At 42.4% G+C, this 25166-nt stretch overlaps 1 protein-coding gene and 1 pseudogene across 1 annotated transcript in view; one reads left to right on the top strand and one right to left on the bottom strand.

The window, feature by feature from the left end:
- KCNAB1 (potassium voltage-gated channel subfamily A regulatory beta subunit 1) overlaps window positions 1-11831 on the bottom strand; it is a 292960-nt gene extending 281129 nt beyond the window's left edge. Inside the window, exon 1 of the mRNA XM_045583626.1 lies at window positions 11400-11831. Coding sequence (XP_045439582.1) covers window positions 11400-11641 — 242 coding nt within the window. The 5' untranslated portion in view covers window positions 11642-11831. The remainder of the gene's footprint in view (window positions 1-11399) is intronic.
- A 3852-nt stretch (window positions 11832-15683) lies between these two features.
- On the top strand, window positions 15684-23671 carry LOC118722277 (annotated as a pseudogene).
- Window positions 23672-25166: the final 1495 nt, after the last annotated feature.

Genomic DNA, 25166 nt, shown 5'->3' with positions numbered 1-25166 from the left:
GTTTGAAGATACCCTCAGGCCCCAACTTCATCTGAGACAGCTTTGCTTTCATCTGTTTGAAGGAAGTGTTTTTCTGCTTCACAATTGTTTGAAAGAACATATCTTTATCTGAACATTGACACGTCACAAGATGTATAACTGGTATCTTAGGGAGCATTAGTTGATAACTAGCTAAGGTCTGGCAAAGGAATCGCTGGATGAGAGGCTGAAGTGCTAGGTGTGGAGAGATGTCCCATGAGAAGTGAAAATAAGCCCTGGGGACAGAGGAGGAAGGGCACCATCAATCATCCACCTCCTAATTTGGTGCTGAGCCAGACTGGCAAGATCATGGTCCTAAGAACATTCCTGGATTCTGAGTCGGCTTTCTGCAAGATCATCCTGATAACACACACCTTCCAGATTGACCAAATTTGCTCCATCTTAACTGTGCAAAGGAATTAACAAACATTCCCTCGAGGAAGACCACGTATGGGACACATCTGCCTTTCCTTTCTCCACCAGCCATCCCCAGAGGTCTTCAGTGTGGTTCAGAATCCCCTGTGCTCAGAAACTCAGGGACATAGAAACTTTATCAAATACCTAACTAGATTATGTTATAATAACACTAGAGGCCCAGTGCACAGATTTATGCACCAATGAAATGACCTGGCCTGTGGGGATCGGGCCAAAACCAGCTCTCTGACATTCCCTAAAGGGTCCTGGATTGCAAGAGGGCAGTTCTCGGGTCATGCACTCCAGAATCAGGCTCCCTCCTCTCTAGGTCCAGAGTGCAGGTGAAGCAGATTCAGAGCCGACAGTGCCCCAGCAGCAACCTAACCCATGGCCAATTCCACAAGTACCGTATTTTCCGGCGTATAAGACGACCCCCTAATTTTACAGTTAAAACGTAGGTTTAGGCCTATAATTCGCTGTATAAGACTACCCCCCACTTCTGAGGCAACACCAGTTCTTCTTTTAATAGACCGCCTCTCTGACTCTGGCCAATCTGAGCAGGCTTTTTACTAGAACACAGTGTAGTACAGTATATTCGCTGTATAAGACTACCCCCACAGTAAAGTGGGGGTAGTCTTATACAGCGAATATAGGCCTAAGCCTATGTTTTAACTGTAAAATTAGGGGGTCGTCTTATACGCCAGAAAATACGGTAATCAGGCTCCCTTCTCTACTGGTCAGAGCATCTGCTGCCAGGCGAAGGGTCGAATGTTTGGATGGTCGCTTAGGCTTTTATATAGACAGATGCCTGCTATAGGGCAGGGGCTTCTCAGAATCCTGAGTATGCTAGCCATAACTTCATTTTTTCTTCTCACTATGGAAAATATTCTATGTGGTATCAAGAGACACTTCTTAATTTTCACAAAGTAAATATATACATTCAAATTTAAGTTCTGCCCTAGCATTGCCTGGGTAGATTTCTTGGGTTTAGGGTACTGAAGTGTTCCATGTTCTTTATGAAATAGCGCATTCTATTGGCACTCACAGGCACTACAGGGAAATGCAGGAAGAGGTGTGGGTTTTTTTGTTTTTTTTTCTTGAGTAAAGACATATTTGACAAAAACACAGATCTCAAAATGCTTATTTTTTCATATGAAACTGCTACTCACAATTTTCATATGAGGAAATGCAGATTCATTTAATCCAGTGTTGTTTTCGGACCTTGAATTTCCAGTGTTTTTATTGTGCCATGTAAACAAAGCAACTTTCCCTCTGGAAAAATCACAAGTGGAAATTTCAAAACGAAACAAAATAATATTTCAATTCCAAGTGGCACTCATCTCTCACCCACGCTTAGACTTCAGAGCACTTTCTATCTAAACTGACATTTTTTTTAAATGTACTTGTTTTAAAACTTCTGTCCCAGTCAACAGAAAAAAGCATTCTACCCTGTTCTGAATGAGCCTCTTTCCCTAAGCCTCCTGGGCCCTTCACCCGCAGCCTATTCAGGTTTCATGTGATCAATCACATGGGTTTTGAGCCGGAACCATGTAGGTGTCATCCATGTTCACCCAGAAATGTCACTGCCGGGAGAGCCACAGCCAGAGGGCTTAGAGCAAATTAGCACAGCCCTGTGACTGACCAAAATGAGGCCAGTCTAAAATAAGCCATGTAGGCTTTTCTCTTTAATGTTGAAAACACAACCCCCTAGCATTTTGTTCTAGGCTTTGATTTTCACGGTCACAGCCATAGCCACTTTTCAAGTGGGTCTGAGTGCGCCAAGTGTTCCATGATAAAAGTAGGTCATGGGAAGGCAGTGAAAAAAGGTTTGGGGGAGAGGTTTTGGGGAGGGGATACTTCGGGGGTGAGCAGACATTGAATTTAGGAACAAAAATAAGTTGCAACTCCCACGCTATAACACAGGAAGATGAAGAGGAGGGGTGCCTCTCCGGAGTCGCTCTAGGCCCCTTTTGCAGGAACAGTTTCATCCTGGGAGGAAGGACGCTTTACTTCCACTTTATCGGAAAGGGAGTAGAGGATCGGGGAAAGAGAGAGGGAGGAAGACGGTCTTCCAATCCTCCAGCCAGGACTCCACATTCTCACTGTGCCAGGGAATGGCTTTCAGCATGAAAAGGTTTCTCTTTCTCTTTAGAATCTTCTCTTGGAGACCAGTGAAAACTCCATTAGCCTATGAATGCATCCTAATTGCTTGCATGGACATCTTTGAGAAAAGCTGGTGGGTGAGTGATGTCTCTCTCTAGCTTTCCTTCCTTCCGGTGGTCCTGCACAATTAGCCTGTGGCTCTGAGCCGGCTCTGACACCAAGCTTTCCCCTTGGTTTAGTCTAGAATCTTCTCCCACCTTCTCTGCTTTCAGTTCAGGCCACTATTAGCTTAGATTCCCTTGTTTTCCCCATTGATTTCTAGAAAGAGTGTAAGTGGAGTTGGGAGGAAGGAGAAACATTGACATGAGAGAGACACATCAATTGGTTGCCTCCTGCAAGCACCCCTACAGGGACTGGGAAATCTACAACCAAGCCAGGTATGTTTCTTTAACCAGGAATCAAACCTTAGACCCTTTGTCCACAGGCCAATGCTCTAACCACTGAGCAACTGGCCAGAGCTTAGATTCCATTTTAACAGGAGAACTGATGCCTCTGGTCAAAGAAATTCTCGTACACAGTGACCAGCCAGCTGATGGGAGAAGTATTGCGGATACAAGTGGGAGTCTTAGCCCTTTCATTTCATTCTGTTTCAGATATTTATGTTCTAGACCCAAAGCTAGCCACAAAAATACATGAATTCATCTTCATATTACCAAATTTAGAGAGTAATCTGTAACAATGCTTCATGAGGCCATCTTAATTAAATAGAAGGACATGTATAAGGTAAAAAGGAAAAAAAAAACTTTTACTCTATAAATCCTAATAATATATTCTGATAGGAAAAGTAAAAAAATTCTAAAAGAAAGTGAAGAAAGAAGTGCTCAGAATTATGCAAGATTCAATCTGCCCCTCTCTCTAAATCGTTATACATTTCCTTTCACCCTCTGAAAGAGGACAAAATAATGGATTCCTAGGGTTAACATGGAGTTTGAAGCAAGGGAACTCAGTTTGTTAGGCTGTGAGCTAAGGGCTTTCACATGTGTGGCTTCATTTCTTACGACATCCTGTTGAATTAGGACCATTTTACAGATAAAGAAACTAAGGCTCAGCCAAGATCAAGTAACAGAAGAAAATATGAGGCTAGAACACTATTAAATGGGGAAAGGGATGTTTCTATTTGCTCTTTGATGTCTTTCTTTCTGTTCCCCAACTTCTGAATGGATGTACCCCAATCAAGCAATACACATGCATTGAACACTTTCTAAGTGCAAAACATGGAAGAATTAAAAAATATTATAAACTCTACTCCTTATCCTTAAGGTGACAATGGCATAATTTTGAGAATAAGAAACACACACACACACACACACACACACACACACACACACACAACTGATAATCCAAACTCTATCTAGACCAAAGACAGGTCATGCTGTAAGAGAGAATGGAAAGACTCTGGGTTGGATTTTCCTAGGCAGAGGGGCTGTGAAAAAATATTCTATTATATCGATAGATAGGGAAAGTGATGATGAGTGAGACTCAGTGTTTGGGGCAGGGATGAAGGGTCAGTGTGTAGAGCAGAGGACTGAAGCAGGCTCCAGACCAGAGCAAAAAGAGCAGCACCTGGAAAAGTGGATCAGAGCAGGGTGGTGAATGCGACAGCATCCCCAGTAGGAAGGTGTGTGTGTGGAGGGGGGGGGCGGGGTACGTGTGTGTTGGTATGGAATGGGATGATTGGGGGATTAGAAATAAAAATGGAGAGCCTATAGAAAGCATTGAGCTGGGACCCAAGGGACAGGGGTTCCCTGCTTTGCACCTTCAGGTCAGTCACCCAATATCTCTGAGCCTCAATTTCCCTCAGATATTAAACCAGAAATTGGAGAAGGTTTTCTCTGAAATCTGTCCCATAAAATAATTCTAATACTTCCCCTGCCTCTCCTTTCCTTCTTTTATTATTCCCTCCCCACCTTCAACTCAAGGCTATAAAAAAAATTCTTTTTGGTTGGCAAATAGCATAACTGGCTATTTTTTGTTTTATCTTTTGAGAAACAATTGTTTTATTCCATAAACCTGGACAAATCCTGTCACTATAATATATAACAATATCTGTGTCATCATTACTGGGAAATGTTTTAAGCATAAATAATCTCAAACTGATTGATGTGGTTTCTATCAACTAGCGTCATTTCATCTGTCATCCACCCACTTGCTTTTGATGAGTTACTATTTGATGCCCTGCCATTATTAATATTAGGGGCTCCATAGGAAAGAGCGCTAGGAACCCCACTGCTGTGTTTACTACAGTGTAAGGATATTTTTGAGGATGTTGTTGATTACACCAAGAAGAAGAATCAAGAGAGAAATTTCTCTCTGATCTCTAGATCAGAGCACATTACTGAGCACACCTGGCTCGCCTCTACCTCAAGAACTCCGTGACTGCTGTAAGGAACTCCATTTCCCTTTACTCAGTTTGGTGCTGCTAGAAAGTGCAGAGCCAAATCCAGGCCCAAGTGCATGGCCTGAACCTGGCATGCTCACTCACCTGGGCTGTCTTCCCTTCCTGCTCCTAATCTTTCTTAGTCTCAACTTTTTCCTTTTATATTTATTTTTATCTTTTCTGAATTACATGCACTTGGGCCCCTTAAATACCTCTAGGCACAAGGAGACGTAAGAAAATAAACAATCAAGGTGGAGAATCCAAGATGGCTGCACAGGTAAACACCTAGCCGCAGCCGCACACAACAATTTCAATAAAATACAACTAAAATATAAAATGGAACTACAGGAAAGTAGAATGACTGGAAATTCTACAACGAGAAGCAAGGAGAAAACCAGAAGGAAGAGCGGAGGAGCTGTAAAAGCCTAAGGTACGGAGACACGCGGCACGCGTGGAGAGGAGGGAGCCGGAGAGCAAGGGCAGCTGAGTGCCTGGCTGGCATTCCCTAGCGGGAAGGAGATAAAAGCTCTGACTGTGCTGAATCCCAGACCCGACAGCACTGAACCCCAGTTCTAGGCCAGGGAGCCGGGGCTGTGAGGCAGAAACCCGGGGAGTGGCGAAAGGCAGAGCCCCCGGAGGCACGCACATTGCATGTAGAGGACGGACTGTTGACTCTGCTGCCAGACTGCCCTGGCAGGAAGGAGACAGAGGCTCCGGACTGTGCTGGGCCCCAGTACTGATTACTCTGAACCCCAGTTCTAGGCCAGACCCTGGGACCCAGGCTCATCCAGAGGGAGACTGGGCTGTAAGGCGGAACCCTGGGGGAGCGGCGAAAGGAGGTCCCGGAGGCTCGCACATAGCACGCAGAGAAGGGACGGTTGACTGTGCCGTGGGATTGCCCTGGCGGGAAGGAGACAAAAGCTCCAGACTGCTCTGAACACTACCTCCAACCCCACTTCCAACTGAACTGAACTCCAGTTCCGGGCTCATTGGGTGAGAGCCTAGACTGTTTGGTAGCAGGCAAAAATTGAGGGCACCTTTCTCTCGGAGGTGCTTCCAGCGAGTACTGAAGGACCCTGAGGATTACTGAGACCCAGGAGCCGCATGGGGCTTACGGAAGCCAAGCCTGTAGGCTCCACCATGAAACTCCGCCCCATCAGGGAAACTGCAAAAATGCCGAGACAAGGAAATAGATGACAAATGAAAGAAATGGAGGACAAAAAGCGACTGGATATAGAGTTCAAAACCACACTTATAAGGTTGTTCAAGAATCTCCTAGAAAAGGCTGATAAAATAAATGAGACCTATGAGGATATGAAAAGGGATCAACTAGAAATAATAAGGGATCAACAAGAAATAAAGAATACATTGTCTGAAATAAAAAATATTATTCAGAGTCCTAAAAACAGAATGGAAGATCACAAGAATCAAGTCAAAGATTTGGAACATAAAGAGCCAGAAGACACTCCTCCGCAGAAGCAAGAAGGCAAAAGAATCCAGAAAATGGAAGATAATGTAAGAAACCTCAGGGACAACTTCAAGCGAACCAACATCAGAATTATGGGGGTCCCAGAAGATGAGAGAGAGCAAGATATCGAAAACATACTGAAAGAAATAGTGACAGAAAACTTCCCCCACCTGGTGAAAGAATTAGACTTACAAGTCCAGGAAGCACACAGAACTCCAAACAAAAAGAATCCAAAGAAGACCACACCAAGACAAATCATAATTAAAATTCCAAGAGCAAAAGACAAAGAGAGAATATTAAAAGCAGCAAGAGCAAAGCAGGTAGTTATCTATAAAGGAGCACCTATACGATTGTCTGCTGATTTCTCAACAGAAACCATGCAGGCCAGATGGGAATGGCAAGAAATATTCAAGGTGATGAATAGTAAGAACCTACAGCCAAAAATAATCTATCCAGCAAAGCTATCACTCAGAATCGAAGGCCAGATAAAGAGCTTCACTAATAAAAAAAAAAGCTAAATGAGTTCATCACCACCAAACCAGAAATATATGAATTGCTGAAGGGGGTTCTTTTGGAAGAGAAAGTAAATAAAGATAAAAATTATGAACAACAAATACATAACTATCAACAAGTGAATCTAAAAACCAAGGAAATTAAAAAAATCTGATGAACAATATTAACTGTTGAATATAATAGAATCAGAGGTATGGAAGGGGAGTGAACTGATGATTCTTGGGGAAAAGGGGAGAGGGGGATGTGGGAAGAGACTGAACATAAACTGTGCACCTATGGATGAGGACAATGTGGGGGTGGGGAAAGGGCAGAGGGTGGGGTGGGAACCTGGTGGAGGAGAGCAATGGAGGGGGGAGAGGGGGAAAGAGGAACATCTGTAATAATATGAACAATAAAGATTTATTTAAAGAAAAAAGAAAATAAACAATCAAATAAAGAAATAACCTATACCAGTGGTAGGCAAACTTATTAGTCAACAGAGGCAAATATCAATAGTACAATTGAAATTTCTTTTGAGAGCCAAATTTTTTTAATCTATTTTTTTATTAAATTATTATTTTTGTACATATACCAATTTTTTAAACTTAAACTTCTTCTAAAGCCACTTCTTCAAAATAGACTCGTCCAGGCCATGGCATTTTGTGGAAGAGCCACACTCAAGGGGCCAAAGAGCTGCATGTGGCTCGAGAGCAGCAGTTTGCCGACCACGAACCTATACAACTAAAAGCTTTGTTTTTATACCAGGAGTGAGCATACTTCAGCCTGCTAGCCAAATCCAGCCTGCCAAGATAAGATTGGCTTTTATATTTTTTTAATGGTTTGGGAGGAGAAAAAGGAATATTTGTGAGATGAGAAAATTGTATATATCTCAAATTTCCTCATCTGTAAATGAAGTGTATTGGCACACAGCTGTGCCCACTCGTTTCTTCGTTGCCAATGCTGCTCTCACCCTGCCACAGCGGAGTCCAGTAGTTCTCACAAAAGCAGAGGTAGCCCATGAGCCTAAAATATTTACACTCTGGCCTTTTACAAGAAAAGCTTGCTGACTCCTGGATGAGACCTTCATTTTACATATTTGAGTTCCTCTTGGCTAATATTAGTTTTATGAAATTGCTTCAAAGCTGGTGTTTGATGCATCCCTCCTTACTTAGCCTCGCTATTTTATTTTGTGTGCTTTGTCTATAAATTTACTTCTCAGTGCACTTTAACCTTGACCCAAGCTGCAGCGTACTGTCTGGCTCAGAGTTCGGTATAATGGAATAAAGACAATTAACTTTCAGCCACTTAGAAATAACTGAAGGACCCTCTTCAGTGACTATTTTATAGACACTAATAAAATGAGTCCACAAAAAAGTCTATTTTTGCTGAAAATTCTAAGCCACAGAAGAATCTACACAGCTATGTGGCACTTTTCAAAACACATTCAAACAATTTCCTCCAGTTTCTTTTCAGATACATGTGTTTGCATATTTACTGATTTTTTTTTTTTCCTCTCCTGGTCACCCTTAGTTAGAAATATAACCATGTCTCCATGGAAACACAGCATAATGTTCTATCACAGATGATCGAAGGACCTGAGCAGCTGGTATTGGGCTGAAGGCTGCAATGGCTTTGGACCAAATTAGGAAGAGAAAGCAGCTTACCCAGCTCTTCCAGGCCTCTCAGAATTCTAAAGCTCAGCATGGAAACCTACACAGACTGTGAACTGCTGAGAGTTTTTTAGTCTTTTTCCTTCTGCGAATATTCTCCTATCTATTTCTATGTTTCATCTATAGGGGGCATTCATTTGCTGCTCCTAGAACAAGTCGCAGAGTCTACAGAATAAGCAGGAAGGGAGCCTACCTTTAGTGAGCACCTACTGTGTGTTAGGCACTTAGATGTTGCAGCTGGCCCATGTCACAAAGTTGGTAAACCAGAAAAGCTGGGATTTGAATTCCGGTCTTGCCAACGTGCACTTTCTTTCCACCACACGTGTGGTGATACCCTTGCAAAGAAGAAGCATATGGGACATACAGTTTGAACCAGGTCTTTGAACCAAACCAATGGTCTTGAGGGAAGATGGAAATCAACATAAAGATATTAGAATATGAAAGTTACTTTCTCTCCTAAATCTCAACTATGTTTATAAGAAGTCAAGGTCAAAAGCTAAGTTATGGAGGAACCAAAAGAACCAGGACTCTCTTTCCCAACAATACCTTCCTAATGCTTAAAGGAGGATGTTTTAAATGGTGTTCATTAGTAAGTGCCTTGAAAGAAGAATAGACAAAGTACTGTGGAATTTAAAGAAAGGAGACATGCTTCAAGTTGGGGATGGAGAGGATGGGGATGGAGAAATGCATCAGGGAGAAGTGGCAGAGTCAGCAAGGTCATCATAATTCACAGCCTTCACTGTTCCTAGGCCCAATTTAACTGCACTTTTCTTTCCTGAATTTCTGATCTGGAGCTAACAATCTCCTATGTCCCATTTCTTATTAGAGTATGATCCAGTGGTATGCACGCTTGCCCAAGAGTTTGTTCCTTTGTGTAGGATCTGGTATCCTCAAGGTCACAGAGCCCTGCTCTCCAAGGCATTATAAAGAGTCACATCACAACTGGACTCTCACTCTGTGAATAGTACGGTGCCTCAGAGACCAGGCTGGGGATGACGGCTCCCCTCAAGCAGGTGGCCTCCTGGCCCCCAGTGTCAACGAGGGCACCTTTGTGGTTTGAAGAAAGTATTCCTCTGCTTCATTATAAAGACACTGTCCTAGAACATATATTTGAACATTGGAACACATCACAAGATGTGTAACCGATATTCACACCAGGACTTCTGAGGGAAAGAGGCCTGCCCTCTGGAGGTTTGTCCAAGTTCATGCTAACACCACGCATCCTATGATAAAGATGGAAAGAGAGACAGTCCCTCCTCACTGGTCTATAGTCTATCACTGAGGGGCAAGGAAAACATCGAGAAGACATGTGAGAGACTGTGGAGAGGGAGAGAGAGACGGCTGCTCCTTTTTGTGTGGGACGGATTCAGGACAAGGAGGTATATGGAGTCACAGGTTCTCTTGAAAAGGTGACTAGATTCTTCTTAGATTCCACTTCTTAAGCATGATGGGGTGGGCTGTCCTATGATTATATGTCCTAGAAACCTAGAAAAGTTCACTCGCCTTCTGCATAAAAACTCTGCACTCTGTTCTCCAGAGAGAAGCTATCTCACTGCAAATTGCTTTATTAATCACATTAGCTGATAAACGACAGTTCTAGCTACTACATTAAAACTGGCCTTTAGGTTATATAAAATTGAAATCATTGGGGAGAGCCTGTCCATGGAAAACAATCTTATTCTGTGAAGCAGAAGTTTTGACCTAGCTACAACAACTAGTTATACAAACAGTATATTTCCTTTTTCTTTTTTAAAGCGTTCAGCAAGCACCCTAGTCCTTCTGAATGGCTTTGGCTCAGCTTCCCAGATGTTTAGAACTTCAGGCAATGGTCAAGGAAGCATTTCTGCAGTGAGGTTTAGCTAATCACAAGCACCTCTTATACAGGTTTTACTAATAATTGTTCTGCAAAAGAAGCTGTCTCCCATCTCAGGGCAATTTATAAATATTCCACATCCCACCCCACACCAGGGGGGAAAAAAAATTCTCCCTTTTGTTAATCTTTCACAGAGTAAATGATGAGATTGGAAGTTGAGAGAATAACCGTAATTTATCTTGGGCTACATTGATAAAAAGTCCTGTCATTTCAATAACTACCTCAGTTTCATGAACTACTTTATTAGCCATTAGCACAGACCACATGATTCAGGCTTGGAAGGAAATAACAGTCCTAAAGCCCAGGCAGCGAAAAAAAATCCTTCTCTTAATTAGTAAATTCTCTTAAGAAGGACAGGGTCGCCAAAACCGGTTTGGCTCAATGGATAGAGCGTCGGCTTGGGGACTGAAGGGTCCTGGGTTCGATTCCTGTCAAGGGCATGTACCTTGGTTGTGGGCACATCCCCAGTAGGGGGTGTGCAAGAGGCAGCTAATCGATGACTCTCTCATCGATGTTTCTAACTCTATCTCTCTCCCTTCCTCTCTGTACAAAATCAATAAAATATATTTAAAATAAAAAAATAAAAAAAGGACAGAGTCCCACAAAACCGTTATTATTTCTTCATTATGACCCACAAAACCACCTGCCTGCTCAATGTCAAAAATACTTCTACTGGCAGCTCATGGTTAGGAGCTTCCCAGATGAGCTTGCGTTACCTTTTGAGCAGAGAGGAAATAGACAATTGAAAGCTCAAAGAAGGAAGAAAAGGAAAAAAAAAAGTAGCCCAAGAAGAGGATTCATTACATTCCCAGTCCTACTCCTTTTTCTGTTTGTTTTGCTATTGCAATCCTTATTTCTCTGATAACAGCAACCTCTGACTCCAGTGCAGTGCCCTGGTTGGATGACATTACAACCAGCAAGTACCTGTAAGCCATGCCCGTCTCTGCCCTGGTGGTTTCCCGCAACGAAATTCCATGGACGCGTAAAAACTTCTCCAGGTGTTTCCATTCCGCTGCTCCACTGGGCCTGGCAGGCCAGCAGGCTTCTCCCAGCGGAGGCTTGGTCACCACCATGTGCCGTCTACATTTCGGAGCAGAGTCGCTGGATTTGGGCAGACCCAGCTTGGGGCTGGGGATGTCTGCACAGGCAGGTTTATACAGATGCATGTTTTAAAAACACAGGGAAGCAGTGCTAATGGCGCGGGACTCAGCTCTAAGACCGGCTGTATCTTGCTATGTTTAACTTGAGTTACCCGGCTTTGCTGTGTCCCTAAAAGGGATCGGATTGTTTTCCTCAGATGCCCCTTATGGTGTTTGTATGTGAGCTGGCTCCTGAGGTCCTGGCAGAGCTGCTGGCTACATGTCTCAGCAGAAACCTACGCAAAAAGAAGCCTGGCAGAGGCCAATCACTTTACCCGACCCCAACAAGTTCACAAAATCAAACGTAAGCAACCAAGAAAAATACAGACATTCTTTCCCATGTCTTTCTATTTAGGTAAAGGGAGTATTTTGATGGGATATGAGCCAAGCGTTCTGTTCTCATAAGGACCATAAGGCCTTGAGCATGATTCAGGAGTGTGTAATCAGACCTCTCTAAGTTTTCAAATATTTCAAAATTTACTATCCTACTGACATGATTCATTTGGGCAATAGGCCCACTAATCCTTTTCTTCTTCAGATGCTGCTGTCAAATGATAGGACATATCAATAAGGTTGTAAAAAGCAACGGGTTCCACCAATATGCCCCACTGATTTTTTATGAAGGTGCAAGAGCAATTCAACAGAAGGACAGGATTTTCCACAATTGGTGCTGGAACAGCTGGACACTGATAAGCAAAGACAAACAAACAAAATAAATGACCTTTGACACCTCATATTCGTAACAAAAATTAACTCAAAATGGATCACAGACTTCAATGTAAAATGATACAACTCTTAGGTAAAAACTTAAGAGAAAATCTTCAGAATCTGGAACTAAAAAAAGAGTTCTTAGACTTGACACCAAAAATAAGGTCTGTAAAATGAAAGATCATAAATTGGATCTCATAAACACTCAACACTTCTGCTCTGTGAAAGACCCTGTAAATAGGATGAAAAAACAAATTACAGACTGAGAAAAACTATTTGCAAGTCACATATCTAACAAAAAACTTATAACTAGAGCATATAAAGAAGTCTCAAGACTCAACAATAAAAAATATATAAATAATCCAATTAGCAGATGGACAAAAGATATGGACAAACATTTTACTAAAGAGGAGATACAGATGGCAAATAAACATGTGAAAAGGTGGTCAACATCATTAGCCATTAGGGGAATGCAAATTAAATCCATATTGAGATATCTCCACACATCCATCAGAATAGCTAAAATAAACATAGCGTTAACACCAAATGCTGGCAAGGATTCAGAGAAACTGGATCACTCATAAATTGCTGGTGGGGATCCTATCTAATAATAATATGGAAATTGACTATCACTCCAAGACACAAGATAGCCACCCCCATGTGACCAAAGATGGCTGGCCCCATATGGACACAAGATGGCCACCACAAGATGGCTGGCAGGGGAGGGCAGTTGTGGGCAGTTGGAGGAACCAGGCCAGTAGGAGAGGGCAATTGAGGGTGATCAGACCAGCAGGGAGGGCAGTTAGGGGTGACCAGGCTGGCAGGGGAGGGCACTTGTAGGGGGGACCAGGCCTTTAGGGGAGGACAATTGGGAGGGGGAACCCAGGCATACATGGGAGGGCAGTTGGGGGGTACCAAGCCTGTAGGGGAGGGCATTTAGGGGAGACCAGACCTGCAGGGGAGGGCAGTTAGGGGCAATCAGGCTGGCCAGGGAGCAATTAGGCATTGATCAAGCTGGCTGTAGAGTGATTAGGGGGTGATCAGGCTGGCAGACAGAAGCGGTTAGGGGCAATCAGGCTGACAGGTGAGTGGTTAAGAGCCAGCAGTCCTGGATTGTGAGAAGATGTCAGACTGACCGTTTAGGCCCACTGGGATCAGGCCTAAACAGGTGCTCAGACAACCCTCAAGGGGTCCCAGATTGGAAAGGGTGCATGCTGGGCTGAGGGACACCCCCCTTCCCCGGTGCACTAATTTTGTACACTGGGCCTCTAGTATAGTATAAAAGTGCAGCCTCTCCCTAGAAAAGTATGGTACAATAGTTTCTTCTAAAACTAAATATACAAAACTTCTGACACAACAATTGTACTCTTGGGTATTTATCCCCGAGAAGTTAAATCTATGTTCACACAAATATCTACATACAAATGTTCGTCGCAGGTTAATTTGTAATAGCCAAGAAGAAACAGAGGTGAACTGAAAAAGCAATAATGAAGAATGAGATAGGAACCTTCTTGCATGCATCACTGGCTTTCAAAGCATCACTGTTTTTTTCTGCTCTCTGGATAGGGAAACAACATGTGGCCTTCAGTCTAAAGCTAAAGCAAAGGAAATGACCAATGGGACTCCAATATGCAAATGTGCACTCTGTAGCCAAAAATGCCTCGAAAGGTAGCTGTGGGGGGCACAGAGTGCCTTGGAGAAGGGGTAGATGAGGAGGAAGGAAGGTTGGCTGGCGATGGGGCTTTGGTCCTCTTGCACTCTCTTCTTAAGTAATGTTGTAGCCATGGAAGGTTTGAGATCAGGATAGTATTGTGGTCCATGTGCTGATGAGTCATCACTTAAGTAATGCTTCCAGGATGCTGAGAACACGTTCCCCTTTATCCCAGTCTGCACTTGCCTGGCTGATAAGAAATTCCATGGAATGGGGGTGGATGAAGTAAGGTGGAAATAACATAGCATGGGCTGTGAAATCAGGAAGACTTGGGTTTGAATTCTACCCCTATAACACACTAATGAATTGACTGAGGGCACTTTTTGAGTCCCAATTTCCTCCTCTGGAAAATACACCTCACCATATTTCCTTATAGTACTGTTTAAAGAATAAAGGAAATATAGTATTTGATGTACTTGGCACAAAATTAATAGCCCTCTAAGTGGTCATTATAATATCTCCTGCATGGCACAACTCTAAGGACCGCCATGACATTGCAGTCCATGTGGATGGCGCCCCCTAGTGTTGCAATACTCAGCTGGCATAGTTGGATGGGTAAACCTGGACAGACTTAGCAAGCAACAATTTTCAGAGGACTTCAATACTATCGGTTACATGAGGAATCATAGAATTGTACACTTGAAACCTATATAATTTTATTAACTAAAGTTATTCCAATACATTTAATTTTTAAAAGGCAATTTAAAATTTCAAATAAAAATACTAATGATTAAAAATAATTGTTAAAGATTCAGTTATCAGGAGGACTGGAATAAAGTACAAATTCCCAGGAGCATGGGCTTAGAGTTCAGACTGACAGGGTTTTAAATCCTTGCCCATCAGTACAGTACTGTGTGAGTACTCTCTGAGTTGTTAGTTTCTTCCTCAGAAAAATTAGTAAAATAATACTACCTCCTTAGAGTTAGAGAAGCAAAGTCAGGTTGTATATTTTAAATCCCCAAACATACCATGCTGCCTATTGAAATGCCATTCCTCTGTATAATCGTTGTATATGTTTAATCGTTGACTAAAGTTCAATATTCAGAAAAGTATGTTTCTGCCCTGGAAGACAAACTCACTTCCCTTACTTTGTGCTAGAATGTTCTTTTCAGCTGGGAAAATTATAAAACCTGAAACACAATTGTCCCACCAACGTTTTGAAAAATAGCGTTCTACAGGCGTTGCTTTTCTAACATCTCTAAGGACTATTCCAAGATAAACTTCAACTTGAAGCCATTTCAAGATTTGCCATTTTCCCAAACAGATTAAAATGTTAGTTCATATAAAGTCACAACTGATTTTTTTTTTTAGAGGTCACCTTTTTTGCAACCTTGCTTAATGGAATACAAACAAGAATAAACAAAAAGTTTTAGGCTTCCTGGAAAAGGACCTCAATTCATAAACCATTTACTCTTTTGTGCACAAAATTCAAGCAAAGTGGATTTTCTTGCTCCCCATTCCTCAGCAGAGTGAAGATGGCAAATCAGATGAAAAAGCCCATTAGAGGCAGATCTACCGACAGCAGCAAGAAAAACTTACAGCAAGGTAAAGATACAGAAAAATAATGGAGGGAGAAAAAAATACAGAAGCTGAACTTTAAAAATAAAATACCAAAAGAAGGCATCTAATTTTCAAGGCAAATAGTTCTACATGCCGTAAGTTCCTGGGGATGTTTTAACACAGCACAACAGTTGACATTTGTTAAGATAAACTAGAGTCCTGGCCAGGGTGGCTCAATTGGTTGAGTGTTGTCCCATGCACCAGAAGGTTGCAGGTTGATTCCCTGACGGGGCATATATCCAGGTTGTGGATTCAATCCCTGATTGACAGGAGGCAACCAATCCACATTTCTTTCTCACATAGATGTTTCTCTCTCTCCTTCTCATTTTTCTCTCTCTAGAAATCAATAAAAACATATATCATTTTTTTAAAAGATAAACTAGAGTTGTCAAGTTGTTACTTCAGGTTTAAAAAGTTTTAAAAATCCTTGATACAATTACAAAGTTTCAGGGAAAAATCACTTGAGTCAGAGTTTTCATTCTCTCACAATATCAGATAAACAATGCCTAACTGGGATGAATTTCTGCATTTAGTTATACTGCTTGCTCTTGTCATGAACTTTTTTTTTCACCATTCCTAGGAACTTGGTGGTTTAGTGGATTCCCAGCCTAAAAAAAGGTCAACTTTGTTCTTGAGTCACAGACCACACGTGTCTTCCCTCTGTTTTCCTCCCTGCCTCCCTGCTGGTTCTCATTCCCACAAACTTCCTTGCATCCTTATAAAACTCCAGCTGAAATGGTGTATTTTGTGCGTATTTTTTTTTTCTGACATATCCTTGTCTGCCCCTGTTCTTTGCCTCTAATTCCAGAGAATTTCACTCTTCTAACATTATACTAATAAAACAATACTATAATCTGTATCCCCCCAAAAAAACAAAAACAAAAAAAACTCCAAGATTATTCTTGGCAAGAAGCCTATCTTATATATCCTCATATCTCTGGAACTGGGACATAAGAGATGATCAAACCTCTTGAATGGATTTCTATTTCATTTTCTAGTTTAACTTCAACTTTTTTTTAATATTACACATTCAATATTGAGTGTCCCTGAGTTCTGAATATTGGCATTATTAGAAATTCATTTAACTGAAAATACTTTAAAAACACATTTAAACGTAATACTGCTTTGTCATTTATTTTGGATAAATGACCACTTGGAACCTAAAATAATATAAGCAGAGTTAAGCGTTTAATATTTTGTTCAACAAGCAACTGGTGTTTGGATAGTCACATCATTCAAATTACTGAGCTTGGACAGGAAGAGCTGATCTATCCAATGTGCTCACTTGTGGAATTGATTATCCTACCACCCCCTTAACCTCAGAAGAAACAAAATAATGAAACAGCCCTTTCGACAGCTTGTTTCATGCTTGATGTTCATTGCTCTAATCCAATTAAATATGAAGATTGAGCTATAAAATGCACCTTGGGCTTTCATCTTTTTTAAAATATATTTTATTGATTTTTTAGAGAGAGGAAGAGAGAGGGATAGAGAGTTAGAAACGTCGATGAGAGAGAATCATTGATCAGCTGCCTCTTGCACACCTCCTACTGGGGATGTGCCCACAACCAAGGTAAATGCCCTTGACCAGAATCGAACCTGGGACCTTTCAGTCCACAGGCCAATGCTCTATCCACTTAGCCAAACCAGTCTCGGCTCATCTTTTATTGGTGAAGTATTTCAAATGGGAGGTATTGTCATAAAAAAAAAAAGTCTCTTGAATCAATCCAATATTTTAACTAATTTTTCCTCAAATGTTTCACCATTTTACACACAAAAACACACCCACACACACAAAATGCATGTATTTTGTTTGAAGACAGTGAGCCAGGGGAAGAATACCAAGACATCATCCATGATCAGCAGTTTTATTTAATAATATTACATTCAAAACCATGCTGTATCCTGCTGCTAGGAGCAAGGCTTCTCTGGCTTCTAGAATCTTATCGGTGCATTCTAGAAAAACGTGTAATGATTACAGTCTGAATCAAAACACTGTCCTGGAAGCTCTTCTGGAAAACACACACCTGGCCATTTCTGGAAGATCAGGCTGCCGTAAGTGAGCTCTGTTGGCTCAACAAGTGCTCTCTGACCATGTGCCAGATCCTGCCTCATGCGCTATCAGCCTGTGTCCCCGGCGCCAGAGCCTGTGGCTCTAACCATGGGGAGGGATGACCATCTCACAGCCAAATGCAGGTGGAATAAAATGAGCTGCAGGGGGACTCCTGGCTCATCCACCCCAAGTGATGCTTAGGGCAATAAAAACAAACTCTGAGCCGTTCAAAACGAGAGTTGAGGGCCCTCATGGAGTGTCATAAGCCAGGCTGTGTTCCAAGTCCCTGCCATCTGTAAATGTCAGATCACCATCTACAGGTTCCTGAAGGGCCATCAGCTTTCTCAGTGAAACAGGAAAGTGAGTCCCAAGTAGAGAAGCCAAAAGTGAATGGCCCACCCTATGGGTTAGGTTGGTGCATCAGGCCTGGGACGAGGAGAGTAGTATTGATGGGAAAGCTGTGCTTTGACTTCTTTCTGGTTGTAGCAAACAGCTGGACTCTTCCTGGGCAGCTCCTTTGCTTCTATACGGTTGTAGCAAACAGCTGGACTCTTCCTGGGCAGCTTCTTTGCTTCTATACGGTTGTAGCAAACAGCTGGACTCTTCCTGGGCAGCTCCTTTGAGACTTACCAACCTTTCACCATGCCCCTTTCTCTCTCTTCCTAGGCACGCATTTGGCCCACAACTCCCAGTCTCCCTTGCAGTTCAGTGTGTCATGTGATTGAATTCCAGCCAATGTCACTTCTGCCCACAGGTGTCACTTTCAGGCCTCGTCCACAAAGTACCCTCCACATAATCCTCCACAGTCTCTGTCCTGTCCGTTGGATCAATGCCAATCAATACTCAGCCACTATCCACCTTAGGAAACATAGGCTGATCCCACCTTTCACCTGATTGGAATTTCCTACCCCTCAAATCATTGAGGTTTCAGGATTTAACAGCCAAGGATTACCTTTCATGAAATCATTGCCTTTATGTTGCAAAGGGCATCTGCCTACCGTTTACCTATAATGAGCATTCAGTAGTTCTTCCTGGATTAGGAGGCAGACCTAGATATCTGATCTGGAGCCCAGTTTAATTTCCTGGTGACTGGCCAAATATAATACTTGGCAGGTTTCTGTCTGTAACCAGTTTGCAATATGTGTACCAATGCACACAAAATCCTTCATTTCTCTTGCCTCGGAAAGGTGACATTTCTCATCGCTCGGGAGGCCATGGGGAAGGGAAGCATGGTCTCAACCGGCAGCTCCAGAGAGATGTGAGTCAGTACTCCTGGGAATCATGCTTTTTCCTCCTCCCACTGAGCAAATGCACATAATACAACCACGGGCCATTTAGTGCAACCACAAACTAAACGGGAAAGGCCAGGGCAGCTGTTACATCCTCTCAGAGCAGGATTCTTCTCTAATTCATCTCCGGTTGCTCACTCAATGGTTGTTGAATGTTCTTGCACTCACCTCAGGTTGATTCTCAACACCAGATCTTCCTGCATGAATTCAAGCCAGGTTGCTAAACTCATGGATTACCTGCTGCCCTGCGGGCAGGAACCGAGTGCACCACAGCTCACTGTATGTGGAGAACTGCCTGTCCACACACACAGGACCACAGCTGATCCTCTGGAAGTGGCTGAAGTAAATGATTCTAGGAAGTCAGGGAGTTTTAATAGCAGAGAGGAAATATCAGAAACGATGCTCAGTGTACCCACTCTCTAGTTAAAAAGAAACACTTATTAAGATGATAGAAATCACTCTTAAAGGACTAGAGCTAAATGTTTATTCATGTGTTGATTTGTTCTACTAAATGTACCCAGTCATTTCAAATTAATAGGTTCAGGCAGCTATGGTTTGGAATGTTGACAATGATGGTTTTAAAAGCTCTTTGTATTTTATCCCAAAGTCATTTTTTCCCGGGAGGTTGGTGATTATATAAAAAATCCCTTAAAAGCCTCTGTAAGAACACACAGATCTCCCGTAAATACTACTTGAGCTCAGCAGTCAGGTATTAGGTGAAGTGCACATTTTCTCCAGATATTTTAAGAGTCACCCTATCCTTAATTATCTTCATAACATTTAAATACACCGTGCACAGTCAGGGGTCACCTCAACCCTTATTTCAGAGAGTTTGAAAACAAAGTGCATTGCTCTTTCAAATCACTTGTACAGTATTACTTCTTTTTTTTTTTTTTTTTTCAATGGTCCTTTCTAATGCTATTAGTCTTCTTTGCAGTCAAAAAAATTGAGACTCAGAAAAGTTAATCAACTTACCCAATGATTTGTTTAACTATATAACTCAATGCCATATATTCCATGTAACACTGTGTAGTATAGAGAAAGCAATGAAATAGGCATTCTCAAATATTGCCAGTGGGAAGGAAAGTGAGAAAATATTTCCAGATAGCAACTGCATTAATAATAAATATGACTGCATACATGCATATGTAATATTAGTACATAATATTTACCCTTTCATTCCACTTCTACAAATAGAGCCTAAGAAAATAACCAGAGAATTTGCCAGTCTGCTTATTTGGTCATCTGGGGTAATGCTATTTAGAGTTATTAATTTAATAACTTATTTTGTTCATAATGAATAAGCCCTATGTGGAAGAATCCATTTGACAGCTGAATTCATATAAGTAGAATCTAATTCAATTTAGATTGACTGAGGATTCTGTTACTTTTTACTCTCCTTTGGTATTCAATCATATGTATCTCAGTGTTTTAAATATATATACATTTGTATTGATTTCTGAGAGGAAAAGAGAGGGAGAAAGAGAAACATTAATGATGAGAGAGAATCATTGATAGGCTGCTTCCTGCAAGCCCCACACTGAAGATCAAACCCACAATCCAGGCATATGCCCTGACCAGGAATCAAACACTGATCTCCTTCCTGGTTCATAGGTCCATGCTCAACCATTGAGCCACACCAGCTCAGTGCCTTTTAAATGTTATTCATTCTTTAATTCTGATCTCCCTAAGTGTGTGTCATAGAACACTTCGTACTAAGATATTCCACAAATAAGTTTGGGAATCCCTGCCTGTTGTTCCCTTTCTCTAGATTAACAGTGCACATCAGCACATGAGGAGGTCTGACAGGTGCTTCAGTAATGGCAGAAAAAGCACCTTTGTTGGCTCAACGGTTTGCAAACCTATTTGATCCCAGAACCCTTTTCATGTACACACAAATAATAACCCACAGGACCACTATTCTGCAATATTCCTCAGAACATGTTTAACATGCATTTCTATAGTTATCAATCTAGTCTTATTGTTCCCAAGCCTAGCCATCTCCAGTCATATGAAGAGAGTTATGAAAACTACATTACTCATATATGTTTTTATGTAATTCACACATAAACATATATACATATCATTTTAAGGAAGTGAGGGCCACTAATTCAGATACTTTATAAGTTGCTTAGTGATTCTCAATCTCTTTGAATTTTAGTTATTATATAATCACATACACACACTGCTACTTATATAAATGTTCTCATATAATCATAGTAATGACTCAAATCCCTGTAACAAGGGAAGAACTCTGTCACTTAAAGCTGTAATACATGAAAATATTCATTCAGCCTAATTCCTTATTATAAAATACAAAAAAAAATAGGACATCCAAGTATTTTTCCATTATGAAAGTGTCAGGCATCCTTTCCTTAAGCTAGAATTAGGGGAAAGTATCTTCTTTATGTTCCACTGAAGTTCTTGGAAGACATATTCAATATAAGTATTTTGGGGTATCTATTTTGTGCCTAACTAGTCCTGGTCTAGAAACTATTAAAGAAATTTACTCATGGATCAGGTTCATAAAGAGTTTATAATATCTTTGGTTAAACAAGAGTTGGGAAACAAATGAGAAACAATGCAAGAGAGTTTTGTTCTAAGTGCCAAATCATATCAAGTGCTAGAGCCAGGATGTGTCTTTAATTCTTGTCATCCCGGGCCCTGTCTGATGCTGCTATAAGTGTGGGGTTCAACCTGAGATCCTGGTATCAATAAAATGCAACATGGGAAGGGTCTGAAGGTAGAGATGAAAAACACTGAATGCAATAGCTACTTTTTTCTCTCTTGTGGAATTATATTCCAACCGGAATAGTACCTTAGAATGAATGTGTAAAATTGCTCTGTATCTATGCAATCTATATATATATATAGCCAGCTACCAAAATGACCAGAGACCAGAACACCATGTTCCCTCGCCCAGGCCAGCCCTGTCCCCCAGGGAGGGTCAGGGGCTCCCATAGGCAATGCAAAAGGGTGCAAGTTTGATGGGGAAAGTCAGAGAAATAGAGGGGAAGAAGGTCTTAAGGGTCTGCGGGGTTGGGGTGGTCGGCCCGGAGTAGGTTTGGAGTGTGCCGGGAAAGGAGAGGAAGATCCGATTGGAAAAGGCTCAGCACAGTACCTTTCTCATTGCGAACTGGGTTGGCTCCAGCCGACGACTGAAGGGGCAGTTGTTTCATGAGTGCGCTTGGGACCGACATGTTCATGGCAGCAGCAGTGCCCCTGAAACGTCACGGATTCTAAACAGCAAACAGCTACCAATGCCACTAGAGGCCCTGGACTTGCAACAGGACCGAAGGAAACACCACTTACTGCGGAGCTAGAAGAACCGGAAGTGTGCCCCAGAGGATTGTGGGAGTGTGGAGGCCGCCTGGGCGCCTATGGGTAGCACTCGGGCCGGCTATTGCACATGTATATAGTCCCCCTGTAGTCCTCAGCCTCGCAGTATTTGGACCTGACTTCTGACGGGAAGTTATTTCCATTGAGGTTTGCTGTCCCCTCATGGGAAGGAAGATCAGAATGAAAGGTTTCCTTTGTTACCTTGGTTTGAAGCGAGGACAAGAGCCGCGAGGGCGACCAGCTCTAGGCCCAGTACAGACGCACCTCCCGGAAACTGCAGATGTACCATCAAGGTCTTCGAAGAGCAGGGCCAGACTCAAGAGAAGTGCACAAGGAGTGCCTGGAGTGCCTCCAGCGTGAGGGCAATGAAAACGAGATGCAGAGGATCCCGCCGAACTCAGAAAGGCTCAAGTCTCGCCTCACCAAGGTCCATGACCATGAGAGCCGCATGAAGCTGGAGCAGGAGCTGCGGGCACAGGCCTTGGACAACCGGGAGATCCATAAGCGCATGAACAGCCTGAGGCCAGACCTCATGCAGCTGCGCAAGATCCGAGACCAGCACCGGGTATGGCTCACCCAGAAAGGCGCCCGGCAGAGGAAAACCAACGAGTGGCTGGGAATCAAAAAGGAGACTGAACACCAGTCTGCACTGATGAGGATGCTGATGATCTCCGTCACCATGAGGAGCAAACCTGGTGTGTGGGCAAGATTGCCTCATGCAGGCTGAGGAAATGCTGAACGGCAAGTGGGATGGTACCTTCCTCATCTGTGAGAGTAGCCAGCGATGCTGCCACGCCTGCTCTGTGGTGGTAGACAGCAATACCAAGCACTGTGTCATCTACCGCACGGCCACTGGCTTGGGTTTTGGGGAGCCCTACAACCTGTAGGGGCCTCTGATGGAGCTGGTGCTACATCACCAGCACACCTCCCTCGTGCAACACAATGATGCACTTACTGTCACTCTGGCACATCTCCTGCCCCACCCCCAACCCTGACTCATACAGAGGAGGATTCCATCTTTCTGTCTGTCTCTCTTCTTTGTGAATCTTTCTCTGTCTCAATCTCTCCCTTGTTTTTTCTGAGTCTTTCTCTTCCTGTTACTCTTTCTGTCCCCATTTCCGTCCTCTCTATCTCTCTTAGTCTCTGTGCCTCTAAGTCTCTGTTTGAGGAACATACGTCCTCCACCCCATGCCCCCTTCTCCCATGGGTACTGCCCTACCCTGGCTCTGGCTACCCCTACCAGTTCCTACAGTTCCCCCAAGCTCCCCTCCTGTACCTGCCATGTTTACAAAGGCCCCTGGGTGCTCAGCCCCACCTGGTGCCTGATTTCTAAGCCATAGACCTGGGGTCAGGGCAGGAAGAAGGCAAGAAGGAACTTTGCTGGGCCACTCCCAAAAACCTCATTTGGAATGGGGCATGGCCAGGTCCTGTCCACAGACCCAACTTCCTATCCAAACCCTGAAGTGAAACCATACAGGTTACCGCCACATGGAGATGCTGTACAGACCCTCCTTCCCCAAAAGCAAAATTATTGAAAACAACCTCCAGAGCTGGGCCCTCTCTGACCCCAGTCTTCCCAGGAACTGAGGTTGCAGCAGGTACTGCTGGGCCAGCCGAGATGCACCGCTGCCACAGCACCTCTGCTCCATGCAGTTTCAAGGCTTCTCCTTGATCATGTTGGGTTCTGGTTTTGTTTCCTTGACAGTAAACCCATTTTCTCCTCTTTTGGGACAAGAACTCTGGTTTTCTATGCTGCCATGGACCCTCCTCCTGCCTGTCCAGCTAGGCTGGCAGGTGGGTTTTTATGGTACATTGATACTGATGTGGATATATAACATTGAACTCAAATAAAATAAAAAAATGGGAAGTAGGGGATTGGCTTGTGACGAATAAGAAACTTTGGAGACAGTGAAGGGCAGTTTGTCCAGACTGTTGAGAGCTAAGAATTAGAGTTCAATTGGGATAGAAATCCTGCTAAAAGCACCTGATGCCTGAAATCTGAGCACTCTAGTTCAAGTTTTTGGAGACAAACTATTAAAAGATTCCTAGTTGGGAAGTGTTTGTATAGAAGCCCATAAGTATTTAGTGTCTGCTGCATTTATCATGCTTAGCTCTCTGTAAGGAATATGGAATAATATTAAATGCCTCATGTTCTCAAGAACCTTGATTTTTAAAGTAAAAAAATAAAGAAGAAATATAGATATTAAAAATAAAAAAGAAGCTTGAGTTTTAGGGGCGAAATCAGTTAAGAATACCCTTGATTTCAAATATAGATTATCATTGAATCTGTGCATAAGCCAATCCTCAAATCCCTCAAGAACTGGAATTAACCTGATGTGAAATATTTTCATTGGAAATTAGAGTTAGATCCTCTAGCAATTCCCTATTTATGGCCATAAAGCAAGGACTCATAGAATTCTTGCCCATAGCAAATGTGTAATGTCTTCTAGGCCTGTTCAATCCAGTTTATATTCTGAAAGTAAGGTTTTACAGATGGATACATATGTCTATATTTTGTACCAATCATATCTATCTTCTACATATAGGTCTCTAATAAAGATCTCCTGCTTAGGCCACGTTGTTGGAAGAAAGGACAATTGGAAGTCCGGAAGAACTTTCTGTAGTTCTTCACAGACAACATCTACCAATGAAAGAAAAGCTGGTTGCATGAGGAATTGCTCAGTCTATTGTTTACATTATCATTTGAAGGAATTACACCATTCATCCTTGTCATTGTTCCAGTAAATTCAATGATTCAACTGAGGAAGGTAATTCCAATATTAGGTTAAAAAAAAAAAAAGGAAAGGAACAGGTGATGAGAAAATTGCGTTTTTTCTGAGATATGCACATGGAGCTCTGCAGTAAATCTAATTTGTAAGTAGACTTGGTTTC

Source organism: Pipistrellus kuhlii, unplaced genomic scaffold, assembly GCF_014108245.1.
Source record: "Pipistrellus kuhlii isolate mPipKuh1 unplaced genomic scaffold, mPipKuh1.p scaffold_m20_p_2, whole genome shotgun sequence".
In the NCBI taxonomy this organism is placed as follows: Eukaryota; Metazoa; Chordata; class Mammalia; order Chiroptera; family Vespertilionidae; genus Pipistrellus; species Pipistrellus kuhlii.
Note: the sequence above shows the minus strand (reverse complement) of the source record. Positions and strands in the feature narration are given on the sequence as shown.